Consider the following 18,507-nt stretch of genomic DNA (forward strand, 5'->3'; position numbering starts at 1 on the left):
CATGTTACTCAGCCACTTGTAGCACAATCCACACACCAAGTTTCTATATATTTCATGCACAAAATGTTCTCTAGCTCAAAAAGGCCGTATGTTTCATCCCATTAGAGGGCATTACAGGGCTAGGGGCTTCCCCATTCCATAGCCAGGGGCTAAATTGGTGTTTATATGCCAGTAAGCACATTTCCTCAGTTCCTCATAAAATTTTCTCTATACGGATATTAAATAAAGGACACTTTTTATTCCAACCTGTTTCAAGTTTAATTGCTCAAAGCAGGTCCATGCATATAATCTTCATTTGAACCACAAAACACAATGGTTTGGTGACTGTTTTCTCAGCTGCCCTATAATGCTGTAACTAGTGCCATTGTAGATGCACTGAGGGGAAGTTAATTCATGACATAGGATGGATACCTTAGGGCAGGAGATCTCAGGCTTTAAGGGGCATCAGAATCACCTGAAGGGCTTGTTAAAGCACATATTACTGACCCCATCTCCAGAAGCTGTTTCCATAGAAGTGGGGTGGGACCAATGATTCGCTTTTCTAGCAAGTTCTCAGGTGATGTTATTGGTCTTATGGGACACACTTTGAGTACCACTGCCTTAGGGAAGTAGAGTTTAATTTCCCTCCCTGCAGGCTTAGAGGAGCCCATGAAATTGAAGATAAAATTAAACGCACTTGAGTGTGTAAAGGGATCCATGATCATATAAGACTTGCTATAAGCCTGTGTATAGCAGACTTATACAGAGGGACCATTACCACTAGAACCTGTTTGAATTCAGCTTCCTATTTTATTTATTTCATCTGGGCCAGTTTAATCAGTGAAGAGCTGGATTTGGACTACTTCCATTTTCTAATGTCTTCCAGATTTTGCAGTCATTGACTTTTAAAAGGGACTGCCGTGGAGAGAAGAAAGATATTGAGTCAGCCCCATGTTTAAGAGCAAAAGCTTAAGGAGAATCCCAGCTCCAGTGAGGTGAACTGGCACGGGGAGGGGGAGGAGTCAGGTCAGGGTGTCTTCATGGCTGTGTTGTGAGAAAGAGGAGACGGCAATTCCAACATCTCCAGGAAAAAGTTACATTTTGGTGAGAATTAAAGGGTAAGTGGAATTAACAGCAATGATTATTAGGATAGTGGGTAGCATTCCAGGCAGAAGGTGCAGCAAGAATGGCAGGCAGGTGGGAAAACCAGGAAACAAAATTATCTGATGACTATGCCTTTCCACCACAGATAACCATGTGTGCGAATGAAAAAGCCAAGACCAAGCCCTCTACTGTACCCTACTTCCCATGTCACCTCATCCCCTCAAGGACCTCTCCAAGTCTCCTGTCTCCCTCATCAGTCTTTCTTTTGCTGCTGGGTCATTCCATTAAGAATAAAACGTATTCCTTCTATCTTCAACAGCAAACAACAAAGAAGGCAGCTCCTATTTCAATGCCAGCAATCCTCCCATTTCCCTGCTCCCCTTGTGGCAGAATTCAAACATTTTATTTGCCACCAGTACTTTCCCTGAATTGCTCATTAAGATCCCCAATGACCTCTACACTGGCAAAAGCCATGGGCATTTGCTGCCTCTTAGCTTGACCCATGCCCAGCGTTTTGCACATCTGATCACCCCCTTCCTCCTTGGTTCATTTTCTTCACTTATCCTCCAAGACTGTTGGCAACCTATGGACTCAAGGACTCAGTGGTCAGGCCTTCCCTGCTACTGCCTCCTCTTGTCCAAAGCCCTGTCTTCTTCTTCCACCTTCTTCGCCAATGGTGATTTCATCTAATGTCATGACTTTAAATAGCATATAGTATGTTGAAGACTCCCCAAATTTTTATTTCCAATAATGATTTCTCTGAATTCCAAATTTGTAGAACCAACTGTCTGCTCAACATTTCTTCTCAGATGTAGAGCAGACATCTCAACCCTAACACATGGAGTTCTGCAACCCTGACCTTTCCCTCCAGCCTGCTCAACCTGCAGATTTGCTGCCTGAGCTCATGGTTTCTCTATGCTTCTAGTTGTTCAGGCCCCAAACATTAGCTGTTACCTTTACCATCTCCCTTCTTCTCCCTAGCCATGGAAATTCTTCCATCTTCAAAATATAAACAAGCAAAAGGAAGGTGGGAACAAAGAATGAGTGACAGCAGGAACCAACACCATGAGTGTATGTAGGTAAAGGTCACCAAGAACAGATGTCCCTGGGACCAAAGAAAGTACTAGTAAATAAGTTTCCAAGGCATTAGCTTATATTCCTATCATGAAGGTACCACAGACGTGAGAAAAAAGGCTTGATAGTGCAAGTTCCTGAATCATGGGAAGTTCCCCTCGTTGCCTACCTTACCCCATCCCTACCCCTAAAGAAAACTAGAGTGAGAGCTGTAAGCACCATAGCTTGGAAGTGAGAAAGATATCAATGAAACTTCAGGAGACTGCTTTAAATTTTATGTGACAATTTGGACCCTTCAGATTCCAAATAGACACTTATGAATTCAGTCATGGCATGCAGCTGACATTCAGAAGCACCTTTTTCTCTCCTGGGACTTTGTAAAGGCCCTGTCTACCACCCTCTGGCCATCTGAGTCTCTGGCTGCAGAGCTTTCTATGCTACTGCAGTTTTCCATGCTAGGTCTGATCACACATTGTACTTTTTATTTCTTTTGCCAAATTCCTTGTGGAGAGCTTCATCATCAGCTTTCATCTCCTATGTATAGCAAGTTGAACTCTAAAAGAAATGGAGGATCTGGCTTGAAGGTCAAAAGCTATTTCACATAGGAAAACAGCTTGCCCTTAGCCAACAGCAAGTGCTTATCTATTTCCAATGCAAGAATTTGGCATTTTAACCTGATTATCTTACTTACTGGTAACATTACTCCCACAATATCAAATGTCAGCTTGAAATCTTTCAAGGTGGTTATGATAAAGTCATCTATTTTTTAATTGTTTTATTATTCATATGTGCATACAAGGCTTGGGTCATTTCTCCCCCTTGCTCCCACCCCCTCCCTTACCACCCACTCCGCCCCCTCCCTCTCCCCCCCACCCCCTTGATACCTGGCAGAAACTATTTTGCCCTTATCTCTAATTTTGTTGAAGAGAGAGTATAAGCAATAATAGGAAGGAAGGACACCTACTATTGATTCTCAAAAGTTAATATAAAGGAATGTCTTTTGACTCTGGAAAATGTTGAAAATTTACCTCAGTCATCTGGAGATAATATAAACAAAGAGCAGTTTTCAAGACTCCTCCTAAGGTAGAAATACCATAGGGGTTAAGGGCTCAACATTGGTGTTGATAGATTGCATTTTAAATCTAACATGACGGCACAAGTGACTGAGTCTGTTCCTAAACAGCAGATGGATGTGACAACAGGGCAACAATGAGGGCTCCTCAGAATGATGGACTTGTCCCATGCCTCACAGTATCACTGTCAGTATCCTAGTTAGAATATTGTATGATCATTTTTCAATGTCATCACTGGGAAAATCTGAGTAGATTGTATACAAGTTCTCTCGCATTACTTATGTTCTTTTTTGAGACAGTCTCCCTATGTAACACATGCTGGCCTTGAACTCTCAATTCTCCCGCCTCAGCCTCCTGTGTGATGGATTACAGGCATGTATCACCATGCCCAACTTCTCCGCACTATTTCTTACTATCACATGTGAAACTACAATTAACTTCAAATAATAATTTTAATTAACAAGTCATTTGTAAATGATGGTTTTACTAGATACTAAGATGTTGGGCATGTTGGAGCATGACATTATCCTAGCTACTTCGGAGACAGGACAAAAACTTGAGACCCTATCTGAAAAGTAACTAAAGCAAACAGGACTGGAGGCATGGCTCAAGTGGTACAGCACTTGTCTCAAAAGCACAAGGCCCTGAGTTCAAGCCTCAGTGATGAAAAACAATATAAATTTCAAAGCTATCCTAGGCAAACACATCTTCAATTTTCTTTTGGGTCAGTTACGTTAAATGTAGCAAAGAGATGACCAGAAGGTGGCGCTATTATCACATGGACATCAGTAGTAAGGCACTCCCCATTAAAAACTGTAAGACTGGACTACTAGGATTTCATCAAGTGACATTGCAAATGCTAACCTGAGTTCAGCAATATTTTCAATACATGTCTTGATGTTTGGGAAAAATACAATTTTATAAATAATTTTAAAAAGGACAAATCAGGTAGCACCTGGAAAACACAAGCACACCTAATTAAGTGTGCTTTCAATCGTATCTTATAAAGACGCCAAAAAGCTCTGGTATTAAGTTGTTATACAAAATCTGTTACTAAGCCACCAAATCTTTGCATTTTTATGTAACTATTTCCTGTCTCGACTGTTACCCGCTTTTGTTGTTTGAAATGGTCCCAGTGATCTTCCTTCTTCAGCCTCCTGACTAGCTGGGACTCCAGGTGTACACCACCACTCCTAGCTTGACAGAACTTTGAGAACATTTAAACTCCAGAGAAAATTCCTGAACTGCAAGAAGTAAAAGGGAAGCAAGGGGAAGGGCTCTCCTTTTTGTTAAAGAAAAAAATCTTTAGAATTTTCCTCCTTAGTTTGGGTTTCTTTAAAATTTAATTCTTAAGGAAAGAAACTAAGTCGTATTAGTTAATAACATTACCAAGAAAGGTATCTTTTGTCATTTTACACAACGTAGAAAGTGGAACTTACACTTTAGACACATGCCTAAATTGAGATGGTAGAGCTGAGGCTGAATGCAAGCCCCAGGATGCCCAGTGTAAGACAGCCATTGTAGACAGAAGCATGAGAGGAGACGCTAAGGCAAACAGAAACATTTAATGCAAGAGGCAGTACTTTTGTTTCCACTGAGTACCACTGGGTTAATTTTAATTCAAATTGGTCTCAAGGAGGTTTTTTAAAAATGGATAAAATATAGCTGTGAATAACTTTAAGTAAAAATTACTTATCTATAAAACACTGCTACTTATTTGGAGGACCCAGAGAAGAATCAACGAAACTACAGCAGCAGTAGACAGACACAATGGTAACAATGAGGTGTCTGTCACCCAGTGGGACACAAAGGACCACTTCGGAGGAGGGGGCTTCTAGACGAATGTAACAGTGCTGTCCAGGTTACACTTTGACCCCATGGCTGAAGCAAACAAGGAAACATGGGCTATGCATGCAGTAGCACTTTGATAAGAAAATCTTGATCTTCTAGAAAAACAAATTGACAGGGAGGACCTTATAAAAAAATTAAAACCTCTTTTGCTAAAACCCAGAATTAAAGCTCTTTCCACACAGTACCAGTTTTAAATATTCTCCCTTTTTTGGGAATCACTGAACATGCTTACATAGGAGTGTCAAATATATCCATGGCATAAAAGAAACCAGAGCTGGGTGTGGTGGCTCACACTTGTAATCCCAGCTATTCAGGAGACAACGGATCACAGTTTGAGGCCAGCCTGGCCTCAAAAGTTAAGCAAGACCCCATCTCAACCAACAAACCATCTGTAGTGGTGAGTGTCTGTGGTTCCAGCTATACAGGAATCATAGGTAGGATGACTGTAGTCTGAGGCTGGCCCCAGACAAAAAACAATTACAAAACCTATAGGAAACCCAGTAAGAGAAACCGGTCCAAACATCAAGTTCTTTGCATTCTGGAATAGGTAACGTTCCACTGCAGGAGGGACAAATGGGAACAGACACACTAAGCAGTTAAGCAGAAGTCATTTGGAAGAGCAGAGACCTGAGGGCCTATGATGAAGAAAGCGTTTCAGAGAAATTGTGAGGAAGAGTTGATGAGTGAGTGTCTGGGAGAGGTGGGGAAGAACTCCCATAGCACAGCGGGAGCCAGTCTAGTACATCTGACCAGGTCACCCTAGCCAAGCCCAGGGTGAAGATCCTCATGATGACTCAAGTATGGTGGGAAGCCAACAGTTCCAGTCTTGCTGCTACCTTACCCCATGGGCCAGTACAAATCCTCTTCCTTCCTGAGGGCTCCACTTTTTTCAGTCAGCTAGTTCTCATGGTGGGGGCTTGTACTGGCTGATCTTTAAGATGTCACAACTTTGTGAAAAAAGCAACAAATGCCTGCCCTCACTGTGCTAGACTCTGAGCAGTAGTCACCATGGCAGCTAAGTACTGTTTACTATCAGAAGGAAAAGTTGAAGGCTGGATGTGTAGATTTTAGGAGTGCATCTCAGCCCACTGGGGGCCCAATGCCTTCTGCATCCGGCCTTCCACCACACCCAGTTTCAAGAACCAAGCACTGGAAGCAGCCCAGACCACTCAAACATGCCCCACAGACAATACATTTAATTTTGATTCTGAGAAAACCATTTTTTAATTAAGTAAAATATGCAAGCCTTCTTCCCCTCAAAAAAAAAAGCCACATCTTTCCTTGTACAATTTCACATGAAGTTGTGTCTTCAGAATTCACAGATTTGAGGTTTTTTATTCTTTCAAAGATTGCCAAATAATGACGTTTCTTAAATACATTCAAGTCAGTTCATCAAAAAACACCCCATACTAATTCTATGTACTTTTTCATGCAAGAACTAGACCAAGCAAAATGAGAAGGTAGAATGAATTCTGAGCAGTTTATTCTCAAGTCATTACAGTGTTCAACCAGTTTGACACAGAAAGAAAACAGACGTAACAGTAAACATTGGGAGGTGCACGTTCCCATTCTGAAAGAAAACATGGCATGTACACAGAAAAATGCAGCAAATATGAAGGTGACACTTCAGATATGACATATTTACAAGAAAAGTATAAGTTTTAAAATAATTAAATAATTTCCAGAAACTTATAAAAGAATGGAGATAAATATTAAGAGACCCTGACAATCACAAGAACATTTTTCTATGCTATTTGAATAAGGGTAATTCTATAAAAAGTCCCCAAAACAGAGCTAATATTTTGCCACCATGAAATATATCAAATTACCAATAGCAAAATATGCTAAAATGAACATGCAATGTGGAAGCTGTACCAAAGAAAACAGCAGTAGGCTCTTGAATTGTTGCAAGTTTTTTAGGTGTGTTCATGAAAATGGGACTTTCAAAAGAGCCATTAATGGGTAAGTCAGAAGAAGTGAAAGCTACTTAAAACCTTTTCATTCTATTATTTTCTAATGTAGGTGCAAAACAGAAAAATCTAAACATAACTTTAAAAATATTAGCTTATGAATAAAAAAGCTGAGTGGTGCATTTTTATGCATATGGATTTTTAAGCTGATACTGTGTAATTCTAATATATTTTAACCTCTGGACCCTACTGCCCCAGATGCAAATTCCTCTCTCTCAGACAAGAAGTCATCTTAGAAAATGAAAAGGAGAAACAGCGATATGTATGCTTCAAAACAAAACAGTACTGTACAATGTTAAAATATCATACAAATAGCAGCATGTGAAATTCAAGACTTTTCTTAAAGCAAATGTTTAGACTGAATCACAAAACAGTACTTTCTAAAACTGCTCTATCATTCAACACCTGAAACCACGGATTCTTTCAAGAGGTGCTTACATTTATGATATCCCCAAGGTTAAATGTACACTCAAATTTGTTTTTTTAAAACATATATATTGCACAGGTAGTAGAATACCAGCATTCTGGTATCTCTAACGTAAAATGCTATCTTATTTAACACATTCAATCATGCTACTGAAAATTAATTTTATTCCAATGTTTAAAGCCAATCATATAGGATTTTTGAGCACACTCCTAAACAAGATGAAAAAAGCACAGGCACTTGAAGACAGGTTAGTAACAATGAAAAAGTCGAGGTCACAGCAACTGACTCAGGGCAGTTATGACTTCACATATAAATTTGAGGTCTTTACTGATCCAAGTATCAAAATAAGAACTATGTACAAAACTTTGATAGGAAAATCAGGTATCTCCCAAATTTCTGACTAAATAATTTTTACTGAATAAAGCACTGACAACTGCAAGTCCTGAATAAGCTTTTCCAAGTGTCTCAGATACAGTTGCTTCAATTCTGATTTTCCCCTTTTCTCCACCCCTGTACAACCCACCATTCTTACCAACAGACTGACCGCCTCTTCCATGCAAAACTTACACTCACCTCGAGATCCAGAGTATCAAAAATAGTCCACCTTGCAGTATAAATTTTGCAGCACCACAGATATCATGGGTTTAAGAATCTTAGTCTGACAATATTCCATTTAATATTAACCAATAAGAATGTGTAAATATTGAACATTTAGAAGTCAAAGTAGTATTTTTAAATGACCAAAATAATTAATGAGCATTTTTATGTTGTTAAAACATTTAAACTGTCAAAGTCACTATGAAAAACAATCACACATTTTTACCACCCAAATAAGAACACTCAAGGTCTCAGACCGCTGACATCAAAATGATTAGGGTTTTTTCTTTCTTCCTTAAAGAAATTAATGCTTAGTTTGGCCATTCCCTAGATTCTTGGTTTACAAGCTTATAAAGAGGACATCTAAGACACAACATGTGCACAAAAAGCCATCTCACTTTATCATCTTTGGCTAGAAGCCTCATGGAAGGACACTGAGGGGCGGATGGGGCAGGTGGACCCCACATGCTTCCACCTCACACATCACTGACTGGAAGGCTTGCGTCATCCAGGTCCACTGGGTCACCATCTTTTTCCTGAGGGCCATTTTTACTTTGAGGTTTTAGCAGAGCTTGTTCAGTCACTTTGGAAGCTGGTTCTCTTGGAGAGACAGTCTGGACCTTGAAGTTCCCTGGCTTGACCTTGGCAACAGATTCGTAAAATCCTCGCTTCTCCATGGTAAAGCTTGAGACCAGAGAGTGGCTGCGAGAGGCTGTGGAATGTGAGGTGGCTGCGGCGGCACAGGCAGGCCGGACAGTGTATTTGGATTCTGAAGGACAGCTGGAATGCTCCTGAAAAGAGGAGTGGTGGTCAGACACAGTTAATCATTAACAAAAAGGTTAGTAACACAGTGTGAGACTTGGATTCTCTGAAAAACAAACAATAGGCACACAAAGCAGAAGCAGGAGCCATGCAGCATAAATGTGCAAGTTCTTTCCCAAAGCAATGCACTTTTAGAGGTAAGTTCAAAGCGATGACAGCCAACAACCCTCTCCACTAAGAAAACTACTTCTGTCTCCAGAACTGAACTTGACAGCTTATGACACTTGGAAGACATCGCTGGCCTACACTGGGAAGCAGGGTTCCAACCGCAATTGAACTGTGTTTTGCAAGGAGCCTGACAGCATTACCTTTTTATTTAAGACTATATTCTCAGTTGACAATGGGAACTGTCATATTTTAGAAAGGTAAAAATGCAGAACATAAAAATGGAAGAGTTCTTTACAAGATTTTTCAAACATTCTTTTTGTCTAGCAGTCTGGCAAAAATTAGTTTTGCTTCCCTGAATTTCACTGCAACCAATAATAACACAGCCTTTGCACTTACTCATTATTTAGTTTTGAATGTGCCATATATTCATATGGTTTAAGATTTTAAAGGTAAGAAAAGAGTACAACTGAATCAGTTTTAAAATTTTTGTGAAGCAGTATCAGTTGTAAATGTTAGCTTTACCATGCTTCTAACTAGGTCAGGTCTGAAGGTACCTTCAAATACAACTATTCTAAACACACTGCCCTATGCAGCTCCTAGCATACTGGGTCCGTTTATGCCATGAGTGCCTTTGCAAACAAAGTGCTGTAAGTCACCAAACACTGTAAATCCTATTGCATGTCCAAATTTCACCAGAGATTTAAAATTCGATGAAATTACAGTAATCTACAGCTTACCCGATGTGAGTGCGCACATGAGTTTGCATGCATTACTAGAACGATGGGGCATTTCAAGTGTTGTATTCAAAGAAAATCTCAAAATACATAAAATATAGAAATGAAACTCTTGCAGCAGTTTGGTAAATTAATTTTTAGAAGCTAGCTTAATGTCTCCTAGTAAATTTGTATTTTTTGTCTTTTTTTTTAATTACACATATTCAATCTGATGACTACAGTGAAATAGTTGGCGTTAGTGTTGACAAAACCAGTTATGACAACTGCAAAAGGCAGTTTGGTTAACTCAACTTTCTATGATCAGCTGTAAGTAGTGAGTAAGTCCGGGCCCTCTACTAAGAAGGCACGTTTGCGTGAGAGCCACATACGTGCTGCATTCACCAGTTCTTGATGTATACCTCTGTATACAAGGGTTCGACAGCCTTCTGGCCTGCCGCATCTGGAACACAGTGCAAAGCTAAGATTAGAGTTAACCTATACTTAGGACAGGGAGGAAAAGAGAAAGTTCTGCTGAAAGTCATAGCTAGGTAGTCCAGTCTGCCCCACCACAAAGCACAAAACACAAACACCCTTCTCCAATTTTTCCTCTTCCCAGCGGACACTGTTTTTGCAAAGAACCTCATATTTGGCTGCTGAAAGTCACATAAAGTACAGGAAGTTACAAAATTGACACATAAGGAAAGTGACTTCTTAGATATCCCAAAAACAATGTAAGGAGAATTATGATTAAGAAATGAGAAAAACAGATTACTATTTATTGATCTGTAATTATCACTTCTAGGAAACTACTAAAAGACATTACTATCAAAAAAACCATTATGAGTATGGAATATCTCGCGTAAATAACGGCTCTAGATAACAAAGGCTGTAACATTACTCTTTAGACTATTTTCCGCTAATGGCAGTGCCACATCTTCTCAATTCTCAGCAGGATTTGTATTTTCCAAGGAAAGATGGGCGGCAAAGTACCCAAAGAAAAGCTAATTCTTACGATGAACTTGAACAAAAATATAATAAAAAATATTTTCTTAGTATTTCTGAGTAGAATGTTTAGTTGTTTCAATTTTATTATCATGCTATCACAAATTACAGTAGTTTTTGAGAAGGCTTTTATATTAACCAACTAAATTAGAATAAAAACATAAAATAGAAAATACTGAATGAGAACCTAAACTGCACTTAAGTCTATGCTTGGTCAGTGGTCTTATGACACTAGTAAATCAAATAAAGCTTAACTGAGATGAAAAAAGTAAAGAGGAAATTGGAAAGTCACAAAACTAACACTAGAACTGACCAATGCCTTACACCATTAGGTCACATACCACAGTGTCAAACTGTACCAAATCGAGAACTAAACAGTAAGAACTGCTAAAACAAAGCAAGGAAACATTTATTCTTTAGTTGCCCTGCTTGTGCATTTAACACAATACAATGCACAGAAAGTTACACTACAAGGAAGCATTAAATTAGAAATGCATTATTGTTTTTGCAAGTCCAACTGGTATGAAAGTCAACATGCAAATAAATCTAAACAAAGGGAAAAAACAGAAGGATTAGAGGGGAGAGGAAGGAAAGAACTCGACAGGATGGGGACCCTTGGGAATATGACCCCAGAGAGCAGGAAACTTACAGAAGATGCTGATCTGCCAGGTCCCCGCTGTGCTACAATGGCGCCAGAGACTGCTTTAATCCAACTGTGCATCTCTTCAGGGCTATCAGCCTACAGGAAAAAGCTCATCTCAGTCAATATGTCCTCAAAATTACCTTCCACTACTATAAATCCAATGTACTTATTTCTGTAACTTCCACTGTCACGAACAAAACCACTCTAAGGTAATGGTATTCAAACAATTTTTAGAAGCACAAGTTACTATACCAAGACCTAAGCTGTGCACTTAATGTTTTAAGATGAGACACATCAAAAAATATTAATAATGAGAACTTCTGGAAAGAAAATAGGAGAGAAAGAAGTCAAAGAAAGCCCTTCTTATTTTGCTCTATCAATGCCATTGTCTGAATCCACAACAAGAGTATGTATGCAGCTGTCATTAAAAAAAGATATAATCTTTTTTTCTTTGTGGGACTGGGGTTTGAACTTGGGGCTTTGCACTTGCAAAGCAGGTGGTCTACTACTTGTGCCACACGTCCAGTCCATTTAGCTGTTTTGCTTTTTTGCCCAAGCTGACCTTGAACCACGATCCTCCAGGATCTTAGCCTCCCAAGTAGATAGGATTACAGGCATGAGCCACCAATGCCCAGCTTATATAATTTTACAGACCACTTTTCTAGAAACAATGTCTAGTAGTATCCTGAATTATTATGGATGTACTGGTAGTCATATTCCCAAAGAACCCTACTCCTTGATAAAGACTGGCTTCCAATGTGAATTTAAAATCTTACTTTGAAATTAATCCAATTAAAAAAGGGCTTAAGATGGTATAGAGTAGCTTTTTACTTCTAGATTCTAGCATCTAGATGGTCAAAAAATTTAAAGATACAGAATGTTTTTTGAACCAATGACATTAACAAAGACTATAAGGAAAAACTAAAAGTACACAAATGTAGAATATACTTTCATTCATTGCTAATAAGAACACAACTCAAGAAATCAATTTGACAAAGTAAAAAGGTTCATGCTCTGGTGGTTAAAACTTGATCTAGAAACTTTCCTTAAAAAAAAAAAACCATAAATTCAGCTCAGGCTTGTAATCACAGCTACTTGGGAGGCTGAACTCAGGAGGGCTGTGGTTCAAGGCCAGTCCAGGAAAAAAGTTGACAAGACCCCATCTCAACCAATATCTGGGCTCAGTGGTATACATCTGTCATCCCAGTTACAGCAGGAAGCCTAAAATAGGAAGATCACAGTCCAGGCAAGCTTGGGCAAAAAGTAAGGCCCTATCTCCAAAATAACCAAACAAAAATGGCTGGAGGCGTGGCTCAACGGATAGAACATCTGCCTAGCAATCACAAATTCCTGAGTTAAAACCCCAGTACCACAAAACAAAAAACAAAAACAAAAAAACCACAGAAATTCAGTAATATCAAAGTACATTTGTCTATGTATGAAGATGGCATAATGAAACTCACTAAGAGCCATTAATATGGGGGAGGGAGATGGGGAAAGAAAGAGCAATAGAGGAGTTAACTGATCAAAGCATAATGTATGCATGCCTGGAAATACCAGCAAAACCCCTTAGTACATTAATACACACTAATAAAAAATAAAACTGATGATAAAAAAATCAGAAATTCAGGCAAATTTTTACATGGAAGTTATTACTCATTACCTGTTACAGTAAATGTATGGAAACTGTGCAAATGAACGTTCAGTCACAGAATAACAGCAACAGTTTACTTGTAAAACACCCATATAATGGGTTTTCAGAGAACTTTTAATAACATAAGAAAAACTGACAGTACATTAAACAAGTAGGATTTAACACTAAGTATGATTTGACTTGTTGTAACAAAGGCAGTAAAAAAGTAAGAATGGTGGCCTGACTGTGGGATTGAGTGTTTTATAAAACACTACTTTCTTCATTTTTCTGCAATAAGCATATATAACTTGCAAAAAACAAAAACACATGTGCTTTGAAAAACCTTTCTATTTAAATAATTCAATGTAGTGAGCAAAAAGTACATTTTAAACTTAAAAGCAGGATGTCTAAAATACAGGAAATTATAATATCTACTGCCTATTTTTGAGTCTCTGGCTCCCTTTTTATAAAAAGACCAAAAATGATACAATAGAAAAATTAAGGACTGGAAGTGTGGTTCAAGTGGTAGAGTACCTGCTTTACAAGTGCTAAGCCCCGAGTTCAAACCCCAGTCCCACAAAAAAACAAAACTTACGAGAAAAATACAATTCTAAAATGTGCAAAAATAACCCAATGTGAGGGTACACACAAAATCTAAGTTAAAATAGTACTTCCTTTCCTCCATATAAGACTTAGTTCCATTTCACTAATTCATAACAAAATAATCCCCATTCCTGAAAATATCTCCTACCATTAATGTTTACACAGTATCTGTTAAGCTTGTGAGTTATAGCTGTTGTATTTTACCTTGGAAAGCAACAGGCTTTATTTATATTTATTTTACCTCTAATGTTACTATTTCCTTGTGAGAGGATCTATCATCTCTTAGGAAATCTTACCTGCACATAGAAAGTTCGAGATGTTGTTACAATTTCAAACAGGTTATCCCTCATCATTATGTCACTGTTACCAAAAAAAAAAAAAAAAAAAAAAAAAAAAATCCAATTGTACTTAAATAGCAGTTTTTCTTTCACTTGTTTACTCAGTACAAGTATGAATATTAGAACTAAAACAGATTAAACAAAACTATATTATCTTTGCCCATTTTTTAATTAATATTTAGATATTTTATGGACTTGGCTTTAGAAAAGATTCATAAAGCAACTTTAAAGTTCCAAGCTTCTAAATGTGAAGAAATCAATTTATTCAAGTCAACACTAGCACAGTTAACATGCTTTCATAATGCCCTGTTCTGCAGCGCCTTTTAAATACTAAGACTAATACATCAGGTTGTCAAATCTGGTAGTGTTAAGCTTTTCATATTATTTTTTTTCCTTTTCACTAATGAGCTATTCCTGAATTTTGAGTTTTTAAATAAATAAAAGGACTCTATTTCCTAACTTTTAGTCTTCAAATAAACTCTAGCATATCCATTCCAACTCTGGAGAGTTGCAGTGACACTAGAACAAACAGGGAAAAGCACAATCTGGAAGCACATGGATGAAGCTAAGGTGCCGTCTGCAGTAGGAAATGTGCCAGTTCCTCACCTCTGCTTACACTCCTGGACTCTATGAACCTCTTTAAGTGGTATCACACGGAGAGGTTCCTTTTCCTGGAATAAAAAAAAAAAAGCAACAGATTCACGACATTTATTCTTAAAATCCTTTGAAGGGTCAGTTGTCTTACCAGAAATCTGTGTGAGAACCGTGCTTCCTTCTCAAAGCACATCTGTGACTTCACTTTCTTAAACCATCCAGCATCGGAATCGCTCAAACTCCACACCCTTACCTATGCTGCTGCTGGGAACAAGATTTCTGGCCTTAGCGACAAGGCAGTTTATTAAAAGTCATCAGCCAGCAGATTTGGTCCTCAGTGGACCCCTAATTCAGTAAGCGTGCTACTTCCTCTTTTAGAACGTCATTTTGACATACAAGGCACACAAGCTGCTGTCATTTTATGAATATCACTTTCATATAAAAAACATTATTTTAACAGGTGCTGGGACATCTGCTTCATTTTAAATGTATTATTTCACCTTCCATAACCCTACAATACTAGATTTGTAGGGTTAACTTAAATCATCAGGGTTACAAGCCTATAATTACTCACCTAAGAAAACTAACAATTTGACATGTAAGAAAACTAAATATAAGATCCAAATATAAGATATAATGGTTCCTAATACATTAACAGTAGTACTGTACACTGTGGATCCCATTAAATACTATATTCCTATTTCACTAAAAATGCTACCATGAGATTAAGACATATTTTATGTACTACCAAGAAAAAAAAGTAAACCATGACAGAACACCATTCTTTTAAACACAAACTTAAATTTTACAGAAAGGTTTTATTTTAAAATAACTCCAGATTACAGGAGACTTACATAAAATGGTACACAGTATTTCTACATACCCTGCACCTTGTTGTTTAAGATGTTGATATTTTACATTTGCTTTATCACTGTCTGTGCATATGCACATAAATATATGCGCAAATATATTTATTTTTCCTAAAATGTTGGAAGGCAAGTTATAGATATGGTGTGTCTTTACTACTAAACACTTCAGCATACACTGTGTAAGACATGGATAGAGCCTTATATAAATGTAACCATAGTGCAGTTATGGAAACTAGAAACTCAGCATTAATGCAATACTATTATCTAATCCACACACCTCATTCCAATTTCATTAACTGTCCCATGAGTCTCCTTTACAGCAAAAGAAAAATGATCTATTTTCTGCTCAGTGTTCAATCAGGATCAGACCTTTTTAGCTCTCCTCTTTCAATCTCCTTTATTGTGAAATAGTTCTTCAGTCTTTCTCTTCCATGATCTTTAGAGATTTTAGATGTCTAGGCCAGTTATTTTATAGAATGTCTCCCAGTTTGGGTTTGTCTGATGTTTATTCATTCTGAGATTCAGGTTATATACACATTTCTGACAGGAAACCACATACGTGACACTGTGTTTTCCTCAGTGCATCATCACTAGGAGACACGTGGTGGGCCTGGCCCATTACTGGTATGTTATCTCTTGCTTAAGTTGCCACTTACTGTAAAAACTCTTTTTCCTCTCATCATTGTTAAGTGTTTCGTAGGGAAGATACTTGGAGCTTATGTGGTGCCCAGTTTCCCAACATAATTTTGCCTACTAGTTTCAAACATTGAGAATCTGGCTGCCAAATGGCCATTTTTCTAGACCCAAGGGTCCATGAGCAGTATTTAAGCTGGAATTAAACTCTAAAGAAACTCATTTCCTTCCCCACTTATTTATTCACGGCTCACTCTATCCTATGCACTATAATCCACTGTCATCATTATTTTGCTGCTCCATTTATCTGAGTTTTGGCCATTGGATCCCCTTCGAGTTGGCTTCTGTGTCCTTCTAACATGCCTATATTCGTATCTGAGCCACTTCCTTATTTTCTGGTAATTTTAGATGTTCTAGATTCAGCTTTATTTTACCTATCCAAGCTCTGAAAGCAGACAGTTCTCCAAGGGGCCCTGGCTCTTTGCTTAAAGAATGGCAGTGAGAGTTGTTTGGACACATGAGTTTGTGGCTCTCTTCACGCTGCCACAGACTTCTCAGGATAGATGAGAAGTAATGTCAGGGCAGTTCTGATTGGCATTTCTTTCATTATATTTCATTTTTAAAAACCACTCAGATTTCATTTTTTAATCTTCTAGTGTTGAAGACTGAACCAAGGGCTCTTACACCCACTAGGCAACTGATCTACCACAGAGCTATATCTGCAGCCCAATTTCTTCTTAAGCAAATTGTCTGTTGTCTTTTGCTCATCTTCCTATCAGATACTTTTCCCCAATTTTTCCCCTTCTCAAAAAACTGAAACAATCACAAATTCACACAAAGGCTGAAATACAGCACAAAGAACTGGTTTTCCTGAGCCATTTAGAGTTGAGTTACTAACCTGGCCATACTACCCCTCAATAGTTTGGTGCATATTTCTTATAAAGACATCCTTTCACATTACAACCACCAAAGTCAGGAAACTGCCCCCAAACTGCCTTTTATTATTGTCATTTCTCTTTTCCTTCCTTTAGGGTAGGACAGTTCCTCATTCCTTCCTTAACTCACAATCTTGAAGTTATTTGCAGGCGGCCCCTCATTTGGGAGTGTCTCCTCATGGTTAAGTTGACTGTGTAGAGTGATGCTGCATTCTTCTCACACCACCCTGTCAGGTGGTATGTGGTTTCCATTTTCTCACCACTGTTGTTCATTTGGACCATCTGACTGCCTGATGAAAAAGTTGTCAGCCAGGCTTCTTTGCTATAAAATTATTCTTTTCCTCTTGTGCTTAATATCTGTTTCGCAGGCAAGTATTTTGCAACTATGTGAAAATCTCATTCCTCCTATAATGCACACACTCATTCACCACTCAGTCAGTACTTATGCCTGTATGAGCTTATGAATTCCTACTTTATTCAGTAGGCTTTTATTTATTACCATCATTATTTATTTTGATGTTTGTGCCATCCCTAGTTTAGTGAGGGGAATGTTTTCAAAGTGCCTTTTTTGTCTTTTTCCCTGTCCTTAGTCTATAAGCACTTCCTTGCTTTCTGACACAAGACATTCCAGTCTCATATTACATCTTTACCTCTTGTCCCAGCTCTAGAATCTGCCCTTTCTCCATATGGTCCAGGTTTCTTTCAGGGGAAAATGTGAATTTTCTCAGGAAACAGAGCTAGGGAGCCTATTACATATGTATAAACACACACACACACAAAGATAAAAATGCATTTACAGCTTCATTCATGTCTAGCTATCTGTGTATGTTAAATTTTATCAATATACCCAATTCTAATCTAATACCTAAACTTTCTCCTTTTCCCTATTTGTCACTCCCCTATTTTACAGCAAGAAACTTGGCTTCAATTACACCTAATATATCTCCTTAGTCTATCAATAATTATGTACGTAACCATTCTGTCATCTCTGCCACCACCCACTTCCGGTGTGCATGCCCCAACAAGAACAGCCTCCTCATCCCACATGGGCCCTGTCTGCCTACGTCAGGCTTCAAGCTTGTTCCTGCCCCTCCACTACCACAAACGCTTCATAAAAGAGCTAACACCTGAAATTAATTTTAAAATATTCCCTTCCTATCGTCCAGTGTTCTCTTCCTTTCCTGTGTTTAATATAGTAGCCACTATGCATATGTGTAACTATGTAAATTCAGATTAATGAAAATGAAATAAAATTGGTTTTAGCTTTAAAATTAAATAAAGCCAATTTCTCATTCACACTGGCTACATTTCCAGTACTCAAAAGCCACATGTAGCCAGTGGCACTAGAACACTAAATATGGAGCAGTTCCACCAGGGCAGGGAGTTGAACTGGACAGTGTGGTTCTGATGACTTCACTCAAATAAAGGATATGGTTCCTCTCTCCAAGCTCCCATACAACAAGAAGAGGTATAGAATTGCATTAATTTATACAACAATCGATTGCAGGACTCAGGTCACCTGAGGATTCTAACTGGATA

The 18,507-nt window shown here is 38.3% G+C and overlaps 1 protein-coding gene across 10 annotated transcripts in view; it reads right to left on the reverse strand.

Annotated features, from left to right (window-relative positions):
* Positions 1-6,547: 6,547 nt before the first annotated feature.
* Positions 6,548-18,507, reverse strand: part of Plekha1 (pleckstrin homology domain containing A1) — a 78,564-nt gene continuing 66,604 nt past the window's right edge. For 5 of the 10 annotated variants that reach the window (XM_074078155.1, XM_020171768.2, XM_020171769.2 and 2 more), the window contains 4 exons: positions 14,544-14,608; positions 13,896-13,959; positions 11,370-11,459; positions 6,548-8,866 (listed from right to left, as the gene is read on the reverse strand). In XM_074078155.1, coding sequence (XP_073934256.1) covers positions 8,552-8,866; positions 11,370-11,459; positions 13,896-13,959; positions 14,544-14,608 — 534 coding nt within the window. In that variant the 3' untranslated portion in view covers positions 6,548-8,551. Of the gene's footprint in view, positions 8,867-10,107; positions 10,179-11,369; positions 11,460-13,895; positions 13,960-14,543; positions 14,609-18,507 lie in introns of all 10 variants that reach the window. The other 5 variants (XM_020171770.2, XM_074078156.1, XR_012449599.1 and 2 more) reach the window with 5 other exon arrangements.

Source organism: Castor canadensis, chromosome 7 (assembly GCF_047511655.1).
Source record: "Castor canadensis chromosome 7, mCasCan1.hap1v2, whole genome shotgun sequence".
Taxonomy (NCBI): Eukaryota; Metazoa; Chordata; class Mammalia; order Rodentia; family Castoridae; genus Castor; species Castor canadensis.